Raw genomic sequence first — 18025 nt, forward strand, 5'->3', positions numbered from 1 at the left:
TACAGAATCCAAAAACACAAAACATAGTTTTTTCTGAGCTAACACAGGGTAAATGTCAATTCTTAATATGTATACTCAACAAGGGGTTTGACGATCCGGTGAAAATTATAACCTGTAGCGCGATTACGAAAAAATTGCGATGTATTACCGACTATTGCGATATCTCCCTCGTGTGACCACCTACGTTAACCTACTTTGCATCGTTGTAAAGGTGATATTTTCTACTTCCATAGGCATGCTTTGCTTTTGGAAGGTCCCCCAATCAAAGCTATGATATTCGTTATTACAATTGAAATCCCAAAAATGAAAACTTGGGTTGTTTTAGCGACTTTTGCGATATCTCCGTTGTTTGTCCACCTGCGCCAACCAGTTTACCACTTTCATTACCAGGCTTTGCTTTTGGAATACTCGTAATAGAATCGGAGATATTCACATTAGAATAAAACATTGTCTTTTATCCCACATACATAATTTGTTTGCCCAATCGGATATGCCTGATAACACCCTCCCCACATGGGTAGTATAGGGTATACAAATAAACCACTAACATATTTATTATCATATTTTCTCTTATTTAATTACTTTTTTCATCAAGGACAATCATTATTTTAAGTTTAGTTTTTAACAAACTTGAATACACATACAAATTTTGTTTTTACAGTGTTTTATTTAACTTGCTTTTTTTAGTTTATGCAATAAGCATGATTGATGTCTGACGAATAGCATACATACATAAAACTGTCAACTAAAAGTAGTATGCAAATGATGTTGATGAATGAAAAAAAAATAAGTGAAATGAAAATTGCGATTAGAATAACTAATTCGCTAGTTAGGGTAAGTGCTCCAGTAGTCGGTGCATGTACAAGTAGTCGGCACCTTTCGTATTTGAATTCAAATAACTCATAATTACTATAACAAAATATGAAAATGATCTTAGAAATGTTTCAACAATATTGTCAGCTAACTCTGTGTAAAATGCCATTTATTATATCGGAATTTAACTTTTCGGTAGTGAGTGTTTTTCACCACAACCGAAAATGCATGTCTCTTAAGAAAAAATGACTTCAGACGTCAACATAATAATGTCTGTATTTATATTAAAATTAAACAAAATTTAACAAAAGTTTTGGTTGTGTTGGTAGAGAATAGTCAAAATAACACTTTAGAAAAATAAATTATTTTAATTCTGGCATTTTTTCCGATGCCGACTTTAGGGACAACAAAATATAAAGTTTGCCAGAAGTCGGCATGGGGTCAAAAACAAACGATTTGTCCATTATTTTATCTCAAAATAGTACAAAAATTTTAAATAAATACAACAAAGTGTAATTAATAAAAATAAATTGATTAAAATAATGAGTTTTTAGTGATTATAGGCAATATTAGGCATGGTTTGAAGTGCGTACATTTGTGGCATGCCGGCAATTGGGTAATAATTGCCGACAATATCACCAACTAATTTATTTAAGAAATATATTTACAATTTTCTACTTTTATGATGCACAATTATTTGGAATACCTATGAACTAATACTGTAGATACTATTGACCTTTCAAATAATTTAGTTTATGTTAAAAACAAATCTAAAACGAACAATTTTAAATGAATTCCAAATGTTAACAAAATCTTTATTTTATTTACTTTTTCAAATTTCACAAGTTTTAAAAGAAATAATTCAACATTTCTTTATGTCATCCGAAAGTAAACTAAATTTCGAAGCAAATAAGCTTTATTTCATTGCAATTGGCCAAATTTGCTCGGAATGGCGAAGGACTTAAGTTAGGCAAACCCTTAAAGTGCCGACTATTGGTCACTTACCCGATACGAATAAACAAATTGTGTTAATTGTTTTGTGTATGTCTTTGTGTTCTCCCCGTTTTATTGTGCATTCCCTTAGGCTGATCGTTTCAGGGTTGGAACCGCCTTGAGAGCAGCTCCCCTGAGTTAGATGGACTCTCCACCAGAGTGCCGCACAAGAGCGAATGTAACAAATAAAAAATAGTAATTTAAAATCATATAAAATGTATACATATATTCTTGATCAGCGTGCCAGGACATTGGTCATATATGGGTTAAAATAACCACAAAAAGCGCTTCAACAATTGGTTTGAGCGCGCGAAAAAGTGTGTAAATCAAGCTGGAGAATATGGATACGCAGTAAAATGCAATAATCTGCTTTTCGATTATACGGTTTTCGTAAAAAGTTAAAACTCGATTTTCCGTTAGTCGATTATTTGCGAGTGTACTAAAAGTCGAGTTTCGATTATTCGTTAACAGCGGAAAACCGATCATAATCGAATATAATCGACCATTTTCGTTGATGCAATCTGTGATGTACATATGTATGTACAAAAAAGTACCGTCCATTACGCGGTTTTAGCACACCCAATTGTCAACTACGACTAATAGTACGTTTATATATGTATAACCGGATTTAACAAACCCACTGGATTTCAAATGTCAATTCCTTTCCGTATACGTCAAATAAATCCTCATTAAGAAGGTTAACCTGCAAAAGGCTACAATATAAACATAGCCTAATAGTCATCCACGATTAATAGTCGACTACGAATAATAATAGACTACGACTAATGGTCGACTACGAATAATAGTAATCGGTTATACGGTTTTCGCACAGTCAATAGGTGTGTCTTTTTACGTGATAATTTGTAATAATTATTACGAAATGTTACTAAATGCTGTCTTTTTACACAAATGTTCAGTAAAAGAGAGCGAAGTGAGAGAACAATTTTGACAGTTGTTTGCTGAGAAATTGCTAAAAGTTGCTGAAAGAATTTTTCCCAGCAACATTTAGCAAGTTCGATCAGCTGTTTTTTAATCATCTGCTAATGGTCAGCTGCTCAATGTTTACCTGATTTTTGTGGAAAAATACTATAAATATTACGATTCAGCTATATTTATTGACTGTTTTATTAATATATTGATTATTTTTTATTTATTTTGCTTAAAATTGAAGAACTTTTTCATTGCTTTGGAGTTAGTTTTTCTTTCATGCATTGGCGCCAATGTTATTGTTTTGGTTATCAACTGTTATCTTGCTTAAGTTTACTAAATGCTGTCTTTTTACTTTTTTTCTCTTTTCGTATCAAAGAGCAAAATCTCCCTTACTCTCTGAAAAGAAGTTACTAAATAATTATTACTGAAAAAGTAAAAAGACACAACTAATAGTCGACTACGATTTTTAGAGATTTTACGGCTAATAACCGATTAACCGAAATCGGTTTAACGTATCCCTACGGTAGAATACTTTGGAATATAATAAAACTATTTTTGATGATAAATATTAGCATTTTCATTATGCCGGAAACTTTTCTAGTAGCCCTCGTATATTCCACTCACTGAAACCAGAATAACATTCAAATTGCTGCGTTCAGTGGTAACTGTTCATGCCATTGAAATATATACATCCCCTAAATGAAAAAATTGGGGAACATTTTTATTTATTTATTTACAAATATTTTATAAATTAATTTATAAACTATAGATTTTTTTATTTTTTATGAACATTTTTATTTTTTATGAAATTTTCCTTAGAAGTAATTCACACAAGCCTGTTACACCTATAGTATCTGTGGTATTCTCACTCGTTCATATACAACACAGAACTGTTCAAGGCTAATTTAATAAGGTGATCCGAAAGGCGAATTCCGGTGAATTCAAGTCGTAGTCTTCATTTGCTGACAAAAATTTTTTGCGCGAAATATCCACAAAAGATAGATGAAAACGGTAAAATATTCTTCTCGAAGCTTAAATAAAGATGTTGTACACAGATATTCTTTATAGAAAAGAAATATTTGTTATTTTTGATTGAAAATATGTTTTGACAGCAAATGAAGACATCAGTTGGTATTATTAGCGGTATTCACTCATTGTGGTTAATGTACTATATGTGAACGTCTTTTTTGTGAGTATTTTTTCATAAAAATTTGTTTTTTCTTTGCCTTCATTCTTTTTCTTTTTCCCATTTTTCTACCACAAAACAAAACTCCGATATAAAATAAAACTCACAACAAAAGGACAACAAAACCATCAGCTGTTCTACACCCTTGTAAAAGTACATAGTATGTTAACAATACTTTTAGGTCGAGTAAATTAAGAAACCTGTGGAAAATTAAACTTTCATGTATTTTGTTGTTTTGGTATTGTAAACAGTTGTAGATCTACAATATTACAATGCCACTGTACCACCATTCTATCACCTTCTTTCTTGCACCATGCGAATAAATGTATAGACAGAGAAATTTTAATGTGCTTGTTTTTTCTAGGTGTCGCCCTTACGGAAACTGCGCGGCATTTTCACTCAATTGCACAATCGGACATGTTCTAGAATTCACCGTGTATCCATTTCACATTACACATGCACTTCACCTGTGAAAGCAATTGATGTTCTGTATTTCACGTGAAAAGATCTTTCATATTTCACGAAAGAACTTTGGAAAGCTTTATTACAGCTTTCAAACTTTAGCTGTGTTCCTTTACTTACCTGAGGTTACCATTTTTAACCTGCAAAGCGTTCCTTAACCCCAAAAAGTGGTAAAACTGGCAGCAATCTTTAAGAGAGTGAGAGAGAGGAGAGAGAGCACATATCGTCGGTGTCATGCTTAATTGTTCCATAAGCCATTTTTGACATTTTGAGATAAAGGTACCTTACAAGGTTTTGAACCACGCTCTTTCTGATTTTTTGGTCGGTTTTTCTCTATCTCTTATAGTTTCTGAGATATTCAGATGCCAGTATGTTCCATATCCGCTTTGTGACCCAAAAAATCGTGTCGTTTTGTTCCATATCCATAAAGCCTGGCGTATGGAACAAAACAACTTTGAACTTTTTAGTTCCATGTCCATGTCGTTTGGCGTATGGAACAAAAAGAGACAAAAACGAATTGTTCCGCACCAAAAATGATGGCGTTTGGAACAAAAAATTGTCCATTTTTGCCAAGTTACGAATAATGTTTTAAAGGACTTGGTTTAAAAACTGAAGAATAATAGTTTCTAAATCCAAATATTTTTGAATATTAGGTTTGTCCTTGTACTTTTTCAGTAAATATTACTCAGTAACTTCTTTTTAGAGAGTAAAGCATTTTATACTCTTTCGAAGGAAAAAATTAAAAAAGTAAAAAGACAACATTCAGTAAAAATTTTCTATTTGATTAATATTTACGATTATGATATTTGAATATTTTAAACTTTTGACAACTGCCTAAAGCTACAAAATGTTACTGAACAAAATTCCTTCAGTAAAAATTATAAGTTCTCAGTAATAAAAGTTTCAAAACAAGTTTCTCAATTCATTCTCTTTTACTGAACATTTGTGTAAAAAGACAACATTCTGTAATAATTTGTAATAATTATTACAAATTATCGAGTACGCAGACACACTTATTATCAGCCCTATTCTGAACATTCCCATGGGAACTGTTTCCCATGGGAGCGAAATTTCCCATTCCCACGTTTTCCATATTCTCAACGACGTGGGAACAGCAAATGATGGGAGCTGGAATTTCGAAATTCGAAATCAGTTACACCAAATTATTATAGCATAATTTTGGGGGGATGTAATTTTGTTTTGTAATACAAAATGGCTATTTGCATTGAATTCGCGGTTTTTGAATTAGATTAGCAAAGCACAACTCACTTAATTCAACAACCGTGCATTGATTTATGGATTTTTTAAGTGAATGGAGTCAATGATGTGTGGTGTTGTTCTAATAAGCACATTTTCTTCAGAATTTGCGAATTGGTGTAAGCATTTTTTTAATTAGTAGGCAAACATAAGTTTTGTGTATAAAGTAATAGGAACTTTTTAAGTTTGCAACTAATTTAAAAATTGTATGTTGATTCGGAATAATTTTAGTTAGGGGTTTAACGCGTATATCGCTAGTTTTACTTATTCCTAATGATCGCTAGAACTCGTATTTTGCATATTTTTAAAAAAAATCAAAAAGAAAAATTCGGATATTTTTCTCGATTATTACATATTTCAGAAAACGTATCTCAAAAAAATAAATAAATAAAATACGTTTTTGATTGAACCTAAAACTAAAGCACATGCCCTTGCAAAATTTCAAGCTTCTACGTTCAAAAATAACGATCCTATTCAAGAAAAGGCATTTCGGAAAATGGAATAGCATTGCAATAATTTAGCATGTATGTATGTACGTTTGTGTGATAGTTGTCGTGTCGTTGAGGAGACTAACACGTTTTCAATAGAACGTTAGTCGTCTGATTTAAAAAACCGGAAGATTATATTACGAAAATGAATACAAGTTGTACAGATTGTATGTATTATGGTTATTTCCCAATATATTTTAATAATTATTGCCAAAAATTCTTTTAAAATTGATTTGTTTTTACTTGCTATGCTGCGTTAACAGAATCAACCATGACTCTTTTTCTCGTATTTCAATCCATATGGTCTGTTCCAGGACTGCAAAAATCTACTAATTTTTACTACTTTTTTTTTTGTTTTGTTCGATAACATAAAGGACAATTTTTTATCGGTGTAAAACATGTTAGATTCTTGCAGGTTTTTGTATCATATAAGAATATGAAAACTACTAATGGCATATTTTACAGTACATTTTGTATGCTTTTATTAAGCAAACACGTGGCGATTATAAATATTTGCAATAATTTTGTCGTGTAGATGTTTTAAAATATGAAATTTCATAAAAATATGAAATTTTTTTCAAACTCCCACACTGTTTGCTGGGGAGATTTTTCCCACAAAAAGACACAAAATTCGAACTTCATTCAGAATGAGGGGAGATGGGAAATGGGAAAAAAAACTCCCACAAAATTTTATTCAGAATACGAAAATGTGGGAATGGGAAAAAATTCCCATTTCCCATGCGTTCAGAATAGGGCTGTATATTGTTATATGAAAACGAAAATTTATCAATCGTTTAAACAAAACATCCCTAGTTTAAAGACGAAATTTTTATGTAATTCCACAAAAATATACGCAAAAACATTCATTCGACTTGAAGCTTGTGTGGACACCGACTACAATAATGGTATTATAAGAAAGACGTGTTTAAATGTTTTATGTTACCTTAGAAATGCAAAAAATCAATCCGTTTTGTCCGATCGAAATTTTTACCACAAAAAAATAGTGATAAGTGGAGGCAATATCTTAAATTAATGTTAAGAAAACCTATAAGAATGGTCCTATTATATTTATATGAGAAAAATAAATGTTTGATTTAAAGTCCTGATTTTTCAACTCCGCCGTAGCACTTCATATAAGGGAGGTGGAACACGATTGATAAAAAGTGTTTTGGTTGAAATGTGACAAAACGTGTTTCATGTGACACAAACTACCAAAAACACGAAAAAAAGATTCCATGGAACAATTCAGCAACTTTTTGCAATTATAAAAATTGGCCATAACTTCCAAAATATCACAGATATCTAACTAAAATAAACCACTGATATATTCTATGAGTTTAGTTAAGTAGAACTGAGCTCTTAAAGTATTGGATTATTGCACCATTTTTATCCTGTATGGCCTTAAACATTAACTTGAGTTTTTCTCGAATCAGGCAAATGGCGTATGGAACACCTAAGCATGACACCGACCGCCTTCCTCTTCTACCACAGGATACCAGCAAAATTTGTGCAGGTAAAAAATGGTAGTACTGATTTTTCGACTTTTGTTTGACGATTATTTCACAATGAAGAAAAAAATGGATGAAAAACAGAAGAAAAAGTCGAACGCTGACAAAACTAAATTAAAAACTGTGAAATAAAAGACGAAAATTGATTTTTTTATATTTCTTTATGACAACGAAACATACGTAAACAAAGAAACGAACTTCTACAAGAGCTCGTACATGTTGAATTTGGTACTTTAAGAAAAAAATACATTTTTAAATCATATTTTGTTAAGAAAATTAAATATTTCTTTAAATGCTAATAGAAAACACATTAAATTTTAGTCCTATGCAGTTTTTTGTAGAAAATTGCAATTAGTTTCTTTAAAAAATAAGGATTCACTCAGCTCTCGCCATCAAAATTACAGTGTGAGGAATACACCCCAACTAGGTGTAAAGTGTGTTGCAGAACAGCTTTAGGTGTGTTCGATACACGTGAGGTGCAGAGGTGAATGCCAGAACATGCCCGAATTTTTTTGGGTAAATTGCAAGATTTTGTTGAATTTGTTTATATGAGGTTGTAGGTCTGGTGCTGGATTCTTGTTATCTATCTGTTTTGTTGATTAAAAAAGTTATACTGCTGCACATGTTTCATACGAATACGAACCACCACGAAAGACCAAGTTGAAGATGACATCACAAATTATGGCTTCCAAAAGTGATGAACTAGGGACTAATTAACCAAAAAAATTAACCACTAACATATTTATTATCATATTTTCTCTTATTTATTTAATTTTCTTTTTTTTCATCAAGGACAATCATTATTATTTTAAGTTTAGTTTTTAACAAACTTGAATACACATACACATTTTGAAAATTAAATTATACAAATTTTGCTTTTTTTTATTTTACGCAATACGCATGATTGATGACTGACGAATAGCATACTAATACTAATAGGAAAAACTGCCAACTAAAAGTAATAGTAAAAGTAGTATGCACATGATGTTGATGAATGAAACAAAAAAAAAAGAAGTGAAATGAAAATTGTGATTAGAATAACTAATTCGCTAGTTATACGAATATACGAATAAACAAAAAACAACGCAGTTACAATTGAGAATCTTAAACATAAATTTATATAGTAGTATATGTAACAAATTATTTATAATGCAAAAAAATTCGCACAAAAAGCACCCCACTTTTATGGTGCTGGAATCATTATACAAGTTAAACGAAAAAGTAATAAACTTAAAATATTTAAAACTGAACTAATTTTGTCTTAGGCGAGAGAACTTTAATTAACACTAATGAGAAATAGAAATTATAGACGACAATAACAATATAAACTATAAAACAAGCAAAAATCACACATTAAATTTTATTTAAGGCCAAATTCCAAATAAAATGGTATATGTACTAAAATATAGTAATGAAAGCAAATAGTCATGGATACGTGAGAATCGTGAACAAATGAATGAAGATTGTTTGCAGCGAATGAACGTTTCTATAATTCGAAATATTATTAACATTAATTATTGTAATATTTGTATTACGATTTCACTAAGATCATCATATCCAGTAGTAATGGAAATTTTATAGTAATTATAGTAAGGTAGTAGTTAATCAGAAGCGTATCAACGACGATGTATAACATTTCGTTTCACAAATTCATAAAATTAATTCTTTAAATTAGTGTTTATTCTACACCGTGAGCAAATATCATAACAAGGCCAGGCTCGACCATAACATCTTCGGACATGTGGGCATTATCACAACTTAGAACTAAAACAGCTTGTTTACCTAAAATTAAAAAAAAATTAAAAACATTTTATTTTAAAACAAAATACTGGGGCCTAATTACGACATTCGATTCGATCGAGTTTTTGCTCGTGAATGGAAAAATCCTATTCGCGTCACCAACCGTACATTTACTAAGGTAGATGCATTAACAATTGTTACAACAATGTCAAAAAGTTTTACCATTTTGTACCACTAAAACCATTTTGTACAGTTTACTAGCACAATTTTGTTTTTTAGTTTTTGTTTTAAAATAAACACATTTTTTATTATCTCCCCTCATAATGTTCTTTTGAAGAACACATCGGTTTTCATAGTTCGATTTTTTCATTCACGAGTAAATACTCGATCGAATCGAATGTCGTAATTAGGCTAAGTTAAAAGTTAAAAATGGTGACAAGTTAAATGGCAAGCGTTTTATTTGAGAGACTCCATCATGAAGAAGAATATACATATTGAAACCATGATACAATAAGAAGGTAGCAGCAACTGCCGTTTTTGGTAACATAAATTCAATGCAATTGACACATTTTGTTACCATCAGCTGGGCTGATAATGCTACCTTCTTATTGTATCATGATTGAGACTAAGCGAAAAATTATTTTCTAGTTTTTAGTGCATTTATACAAAAAAACGTTGTAACATAATTTTTTTGAATTATTTTTTATTCATGATTTTTTTCCAAGAAAAATATGACAAATTTTTAGTAGATGTTTTTTTTCACTTGAAAGAGGACATTTTAATCTTCTTTCTGAATTTTTCTTGTTGAAAAATATTACGTAGTTTTGTGGCAATTGACCATCTACCAAACCATGTTTTTATTGAAGCGTTTTGCGGTGCCAACTCTAGCTCAAAAACTAATAAACCGAACGTCATATATTTTTGTATGCTTATTAAGAACATAAATATCTAGTCCTTCATCGATCGATTTTTTAAAAATTATTAGGTTTTAGGGAAACGGTGGAACCAAAAAGTCAAAATTTCAATTTTGCAAAATAATTTTTAAAAATAAAATCGGTCGATGGAGGACTAGTTTTTGATGTCCTTGATAAGCCCACAAAATTGTATGACAATCGGTTTATTAGTTTTTAAGATAGAGTTGGCACCGTTTTCAAAATGTCATTTCGAGAAAAACACGTTATTAATTTTCATGTTACATACAAATCACTTCCCTTCCAAAACTCATATCTCAGTCAATTTTATTCCGATCGACTTGAAAGTTTTACCACATAATAGTAACGGAGAAATTCGAGTACAAGATCTGACGTTCTCCCAAAGTGTTATTAAATAAAATAATTTTGTATTTACCTGGTACCCGTCGACAAATATAATTATCATATATACGGCGGTTATTTTGTCTAGTCTCTAGAGAACTCAAACCACGAGGCCAACGTCGTTCATGGCAATTTTCCATCAAATTATCTAATATGTGTGGAGGGCAGCCAGATTCTGACAAAGCCCGTTTAATCATCATCTGAAACAAGATTACAGAGAATAACACCAATTGTTAGTATTTCCAATTCACATTTAATTCTTATTAAAGATTTTTCATATTTTGGGTTTGTTTTCTTACCTGTAGAGCATCATCTGGTGTTGAAATCATACCACCCCAACGTGTTACTCGTGCCCGTGCCAATGTACTACTCCAACGAATAACTTCATCACGTTCCATCTGATCGGCTATAGCACGTACAGCTGGATTGGAAACACGCATAGCACGCATAAAATCTTTAAATAGTTGTACTTCACGCTTCAGCTCATTAATGGTTAAGTTTTGATCTGATATTTCTGCCTTAAACTCTACCATTTTTTGTTGTTGTGTCAATATCATGGCACGCAGTTCACGTACACAATTGTGATCCTTGAGCTCGTCTTTTGGAATAACAATCCCACATCCTTTTTCACATGGTAATGGTTTTTTGGGATTATGTTCACATTCTTCCAAATGAGCATTCAGAGCATCAAGTTTGAGTACCAATGTGCAACCGTGTGCAGCATTATCACAGGTTATAGATAGTCTGAAAGATGAGGGGATATGATATGAAAGGAAGAAATATGTTTATCCAGTAATAAATCTTAGCCTGAAAACTTTGGGCAATTAACTTACCTTGCTAGAAGATTTCTTAATATTCTTGGAACCGCTCTTAGATTAGCCGTGGTCAAAGAATTGCGATCAACAGGACATGTTGGCTGTCGGGAGAGCCATTCATTTATGCATCCACGACAAAATGCATGTTCACACATTGCCGCCTATAAGTAGTAAAATATTATATTATATTATATGGTTAAAAATACGGAACAAGTGTCGTTTAGGGGCACCTCTGGGATCGGTCCGAAATTTTTACCATAGGTAGCCCTTGGGACCCTGATTCCAACGATATATAATTTTCCGGGGGGAAGTCCATACTTCCCGAGATATGGGTCTTGACATTTCGGAAATTTCGTACTTTCACACCTTTAGGTTGTTTAGGGGCACCTATCGGATCGGGCTGAAATTTTTACAGTAGATAGCCCTTGGCATCCTGAATACAACGATATATAATTTTCCGGGGGGAAGTCCATACTTCCCGAGATATGGGTCTTGACATTTCGGAAATTTCGTACTTTCACACCTTTAGGTTGTTTAGGGGCACCTCTCGGATCGGGCTGAAATTTTTACAGTAGATAGCCCTAGGCATCATGAATACAACGATATATAATTTTCCGGGGGGAAGTCCATACTTCCCGAGATATGGGTCTTGACTTTTTTACTTTTATCACCATTATTTTTAAAACCTATGCAATATGGGACTCGTTTTAAAGCTCACGAAGAGTACTTTCCAATGCCGCCTTTTCTTTCTCCTATGGACCGGGCCAAAAGTGGGCTACGCGATCAAAACTCTCTTTTAAATTGAAAGTGTTCTTAAGTAGCCGGCCTTCGGCCGGGGATTTAAGACTTTCTCCTATGGACAGGGTCAAAAGTGGGCTACGCGATCAAAACTCTCTTTTAAATTGAAAGTGTTCTTAAGTAGCCGGCCTTCGGCCGGGGATTTAAGACTTTCTCCTATGGACAGGGTCAAAAGTGGGCTACGCGATCAAAACTCTCTTTTAAATTGAAAGTGTTCTTAAGTAGCCGGCCTTCGGCCGGGGATTTAAGACTTTCTCCTATGGACAGGGTCAAAAGTGGGCTACGCGATCAAAACTCTCTTATAAATTGAAAGTGTTCTTAAGTAGCCGGCCTTCGGCCGGGGATTTAAGACTTTCTCCTATGGACAGGGTCAAAAGTGGGCTACGCGGTCAAAACTCTCTTTTAAATTGAAAGTGTTCTTAAGTAGCCGGCCTTCGGCCGGGGATTTAAGACTTTCTCCTATGGACAGGGTCAAAAGTGGGCTACGCGATCAAAACGCGTGCATAAAAGTACTCTCCATAAGCTTTAAAACGATGCCCATATTGCCCACGTTAGAATTGTAAAATGTCAAGACCCATATCTCGGGAAGTATGGACTTCCCCCCGGAAAATTATATATCGTTGTAATTAGGATGCCTAGGGCTATCTACTGTAAAAATTTCAGCCCGATCCGAGAGGTGCCCCTAAACAACCTTAAGGTGTGAAAGTACGAAATTTCCGAAATGTCAAGACCCATATCTCGGGAAGTATGGACTTCCCCCCGGAAAATTATGTATCGTTGTATTCAGGATGCCAAGGGCTATCTACTGTAAAAATTTCAGCCCGATCCGAGAGGTGCCCCTAAACAACCTAAAGGTGTGAGAGTACGAAATTTCCGAAATGTCAAGACCCATATCTCGGGAAGTATGGACTTCCCCCCGGAAAATTATATATCGTTGTATTCAGGATGCCAAGGGCTATCTACTGTAAAAACTTCAGCCCGATCCGAGAGGTGCCCCTAAACGACATTTAAGCCAAAAATACATGTTAATACGAACCTGTAATGGTTCCTCCAACACACCAGAACATATTGGACATGTTAATTCCTCATCGACCTCGCCCTGGAAACGATGTAGGTCATAACCCATTGCTTTCTTTATTTTCTTGTTGTATCTGCTAGTTCGTTAATTATGTTATGGTAAGGTAATGAGTAGAGAAGAAGAATGTTGTTGCTGTGTTCAAAGGCACCACCAACAACAATAGATACAAATAATCGTCGTCCGCAAAACAAAGATTAAGGCCCCGTTGGCCGGCAAAGGCTTTCAATTTTCACAATTAATTTTACTTTTTCTTTGTAATTCTATAATAATTTTCTATTCACACAAGACACTTCATCGGTTTTATTTTGTTTGTAATTTTCCTTTTTTCACGAAATGTTTGCGGACAAATACAAATTTTCTTCTTCAAGATAGGGACACTTAAGACGATTTTCGAACCAATCGACTTTTTATTGTTGTACGAAAACATGGCACAATAATAAAGGTAGATGAATAGGCTTATAGTACGTTTACATATTACGTCAAATCCTCAAACCTTGGCCGCATTTTCAACTTTATTCCGAACAAACGTACAAAGGTTTAGCAAATTCAGTGAATTTAAGTTGCCATGTTCATACAATATCTGTCAACTAAATCGAGATAATGATCATAATCATCGTATTGTCTAAACCAAGTTTTACAAGAGGCGGGCTAAAATATCCCAGAATAAATAAAATATATTTACTATTTGTGTAAGGCCAAAACCTATAACTTTGCGTGTGCGTTTAAAAACACAAAAACAAATTACATGTATTTTGTTTTTTTGAACGCACATGCAAATTTTTAGGCTTTTGCCTTAAACAAGAATATTAAGAAGTTTAGCTGTGTTCCTGGAGGGAACTCCAGACAAAAATCGACTACGATTTTTAGACTTTTGTCTTATGCAAGACTATGAAAATTTTCATTGAAAACTCTTTGTCATTTTCTTCTTCTGAAATGTCATTGACATCCACACACGTATATGAAATCAAATGAAAATTTTGACATATTCCTTGCATTCCATTGGTTTGAGAGTTACGAAATTAAATACAAAGAATAATTTCAGATTACAGAACCTTTTCAACTAACTCCAGTGGATCTGTGTCTATATTTCATCGAAGCAGCCATTTTTCTGGAACTGGAAATAGACCCAGAGTCAGAACCTTGTGTACTGAGTTTCACCCCCTTCACACCTCTTACCTATAAACTCATTTTCATGTTAATGAAAATTTTCATAGGACTTTGATTTCAGAAAGTCGATTATTCTATTAACCGAAGTTCGACTTACCTATATCTATTTTGGTGGCGTTTAAAAGGCCAGTGGCTTTATAGTACTTTTATATATAAGCGGAGTTAACAAACCCACTGGGTTTCAAATGTCAATTCCTTTACGTATACGTCAAGTAAATCCTAATTAAGAAGGTTAACCCTGCAAAAGGCTATAATATAAACATTGCCTTATGTGTGTTAAATGCGACCACAACTGAGTTAACTTCCTCCGCTTTTCATTTAGTACAATCAACCAAGAAGCCTTTTTCGATTGCCTTCCCATCACCAATTCAGATTTCAACATGATCTAATAGTACGGTTACACTAGAGTTTTTTGTCGGGTTAACCCACTTCATGAGGATTTAACCCACTTCATGAGGACGTTTGCGCTATGTCTTATGCCACACTGTGAAACTTGCACAAAAAACTTTCCCATTTTATAGGCGTTCTTTGATCGGAACTCCTTTCCTTTAGGGTGCAAAATTCTTCATTTTCACCACTGGTAGTTCTTTCGGCACTGATTCCAACGTTGCATAACTTCCCGAGATATAGGCCTCGAAGGTTCCACAAAAACCCTTAAGGCCTGCGTACATAAGCTGCCTTGCCTGATTGCCTTGCTTTCCTGCTTCATTTCTGACATAATAAAAATAAAAGAATAAAGGCCGAGTAAATTTCGAACTGGGTTGCCCTTTTCTCTTTTATTCTTTTATCAGAAGCAAGCAAGGTAATGGGTACTTTACACGATATGTATTTTACATATGGGTTGTCACTTTTTATATACAAAATGTATACGCAAAGTGACAGCTCATATGTAAAAAACATATCGTGTAAAGTACCCATAAGCAGGCAAGGTAGCTTATGTACACAGACCTTTACTTCGCCTTAAGTTAAACATACATATATACTAAACTCGAATCATTAAGAATTTTGTTATTACAGGTAAGTCTTGTTCCCCTGAACACACCAGTATACAATATGTGTGGGGAAACTCCACACTTCCCGAGAAATACATAGGTATTTTTAAATTGTTGCTTTAAGTAGCGGGCATTCGGCCGGGGATTTAAGACTTTTTTCCTATTGACAGGTGCAAATCTCTGGAGTGGGATCATAATTTCTTTTAAATTGTAAATTTTTTCTAAGAAGCCGGTGTGCTCGGGGGGTAGTACTTACCTGTAGTGCGATTCTCTAACACATTTTTTGAGTTACCGACAAAAATCGGTAGAAGCATTTTAATTTTACCGACGATTGTCGGTAACTCAAAAATGGGTTAGAGAATCGCACTACTGTAATAACAAGAATTGAGTTACCTGTAATAACAAGATTTGAGTTTAGTAAATGCGTTTAACTTAAGTTCTAGTTGGCCTAGTTGGGGTTTTTGCCGAACTTTCGAGGCCTATATCTCGGGAAGTATACACTTTCGGGACAAAAGTTGGAATCAGGACCGCTACCTGTGGTGAAAATGCCAAATTTATCCTCCAGGTGCACCCTAAAGGAAAGATAAGCCCTTAGATCGAGTTCCCTTACTACAGCAATTTCATAACATGACTCTTGCATGGATCTCGATCTAAGGACGCATATTTTCATGAAATTTATTTTATCGTGTGGCAGGGGGATGTGGAATTGACAACTGAAATTCAAACCCACTGGGTCAATCCGGTTAAGTGTAACCGGGGCATAAATGTACTATGAAAACCTCTTTACCAACTTTCCATTCTGGAGATTTTTCATTTCGCAAGTTATCAACACTGTATTTATTAGACGAAATCAATCTGGAAGTCCCTGCTGCATTGTTTACTTGATTGCGAAATCGATCTGGAAATCCCTGCAGCAAGGAAATATAAAAATATTAATTTTTGAATTTTTTGCCAATTTTGCATATATTTCAATTCAGTGTCGAATAAACTTCTAGAATTCATCATGGTTATAAGCGCCAGCAATTTACGCAGCCAACTGATGTTGTTGGTCAATTTTTCAGGTACCCACAAAGAGCAGACTGACCGGTACCGTCAATTGCTCGAAATGGTTCTGACCAATACCGGCAATGATTTGATTGATACCCTGAAGCTATTTGTGGAAGCAATTGTTAATGAACATGTGAGCCTGGTCATATCACGCCAGATACTCAACGATGTTGGTATACAGTTAAGTAAACTACCCGATGATGTTTCAAAAGTTGTGTCCCACTTTACCTTGGATAAGGTACAACCTCGCGTAATCTCCTTTGAAGAACAAGTTGCTGGTATTCGTCAGCATTTAGCTGATATTTATGAACGTAACCATCAATGGCGTGATGCTGCCAATGTTTTGGTTGGTATACCATTGGAGACGGGTCAGAAACAGTATACAGTTGACTATAAATTGGAAACTTATTTGAAAATTGCACGTCTCTTTCTGGAAGAAAATGATTCAGCACAGGCGGAGTTTTTCATTAACCGAGCTTCTTTGTATCAGGCCGAGACTCATAGCGAAGAGTTGCAGGTAAAATTCTTTGTAGTAGATAAAACTTTGATATTGAATAACTAAGTTAATGTCTTCTGCAGGTCATGTACAAGGTGTGTTATGCCCGTGTTCTTGATTATCGTCGCAAGTTTATTGAAGCTGCCCAACGTTACAACGAACTGTCCTACCGTGCCATTGTTGACGAAGGCGAACGTATGACTGCCTTGAAAAAGGCTCTCATTTGTACAGTATTGGCTTCGGCAGGACAGCAGCGTTCTCGCATGCTAGCCACTCTCTTTAAAGATGAACGTTGTCAACAATTACCTGCCTATTCTATTTTGGAAAAAATGTATTTAGATCGTATTATACGTCGTTCGGAACTCCAAGAATTTGAAGCATTATTACAACCACATCAAAAAGCTGCCACTGTTGATGGCTCATCGATTTTAGATCGAGCCGTCTTCGAACATAATCTATTGTCAGCAAGTAAACTATATAATAACATAACATTCGTTGAGTTGGGAGCTCTCCTTGAAATTCCCGCATCAAAGGCTGAAAATATTGCCTCACAAATGATAACAGAGGGTCGTATGAATGGTCACATTGATCAAATCAGTGGTATTGTTCATTTCGAAAAACGCGAAGTCCTACCATTATGGGATCGTCAAATCCAATCGTTGTGCTATCAAGTCAATTCAATCATTGAGAAAATTGCTGCAGCGGAACCGGATTGGATGGCACACACTCTAGATGAGGTTAATTCATAAAATATATACATTAACACATTATGTGAATGTAAGCTGGCTACAAAACCTAACATAAAAGAGAGAAGAAAATAAATGCTCTTTATTATTTAAATTATTTTTTTCTAACATTTGTTATATCTACTTTAATTTCTTTAATAAATTTCAAATATTCTAAAGTATTTAATAATTTTTAATAAACATATTTAAATTAATT

The 18025-nt window shown here is 33.9% G+C and overlaps 2 protein-coding genes across 2 annotated transcripts; one reads left to right on the forward strand and one right to left on the reverse strand.

Moving 5' to 3' along the window:
* Nucleotides 1-8378: 8378 nt before the first annotated feature.
* elgi (E3 ubiquitin-protein ligase NRDP1 elgi) lies at nucleotides 8379-13796 on the reverse strand. Its single transcript, XM_073980470.1, has 5 exons — nucleotides 13340-13796; nucleotides 11524-11666; nucleotides 10990-11434; nucleotides 10725-10890; nucleotides 8379-9419 (listed from the first exon to the last, which is right to left on the reverse strand). The coding sequence occupies exons 1-5, from the start codon at nucleotides 13427-13429 to the stop codon at nucleotides 9316-9318; spliced, it is 948 nt and encodes a 315-aa protein (XP_073836571.1). The 5' UTR covers nucleotides 13430-13796; the 3' UTR covers nucleotides 8379-9315.
* Nucleotides 13797-16381: 2585 nt separating this feature from the next.
* On the forward strand, nucleotides 16382-17987 carry CSN4 (COP9 signalosome subunit 4). Its single transcript, XM_073987305.1, has 2 exons — nucleotides 16382-17104; nucleotides 17167-17987. The coding sequence occupies exons 1-2, from the start codon at nucleotides 16544-16546 to the stop codon at nucleotides 17830-17832; spliced, it is 1227 nt and encodes a 408-aa protein (XP_073843406.1). The 5' UTR covers nucleotides 16382-16543; the 3' UTR covers nucleotides 17833-17987.
* Nucleotides 17988-18025: the final 38 nt, after the last annotated feature.

Source organism: Musca autumnalis, unplaced genomic scaffold (genome assembly GCF_047663935.1).
Source record: "Musca autumnalis isolate F117 unplaced genomic scaffold, ASM4766393v1 scaffold_4, whole genome shotgun sequence".
Taxonomy (NCBI): Eukaryota; Metazoa; Arthropoda; class Insecta; order Diptera; family Muscidae; genus Musca; species Musca autumnalis.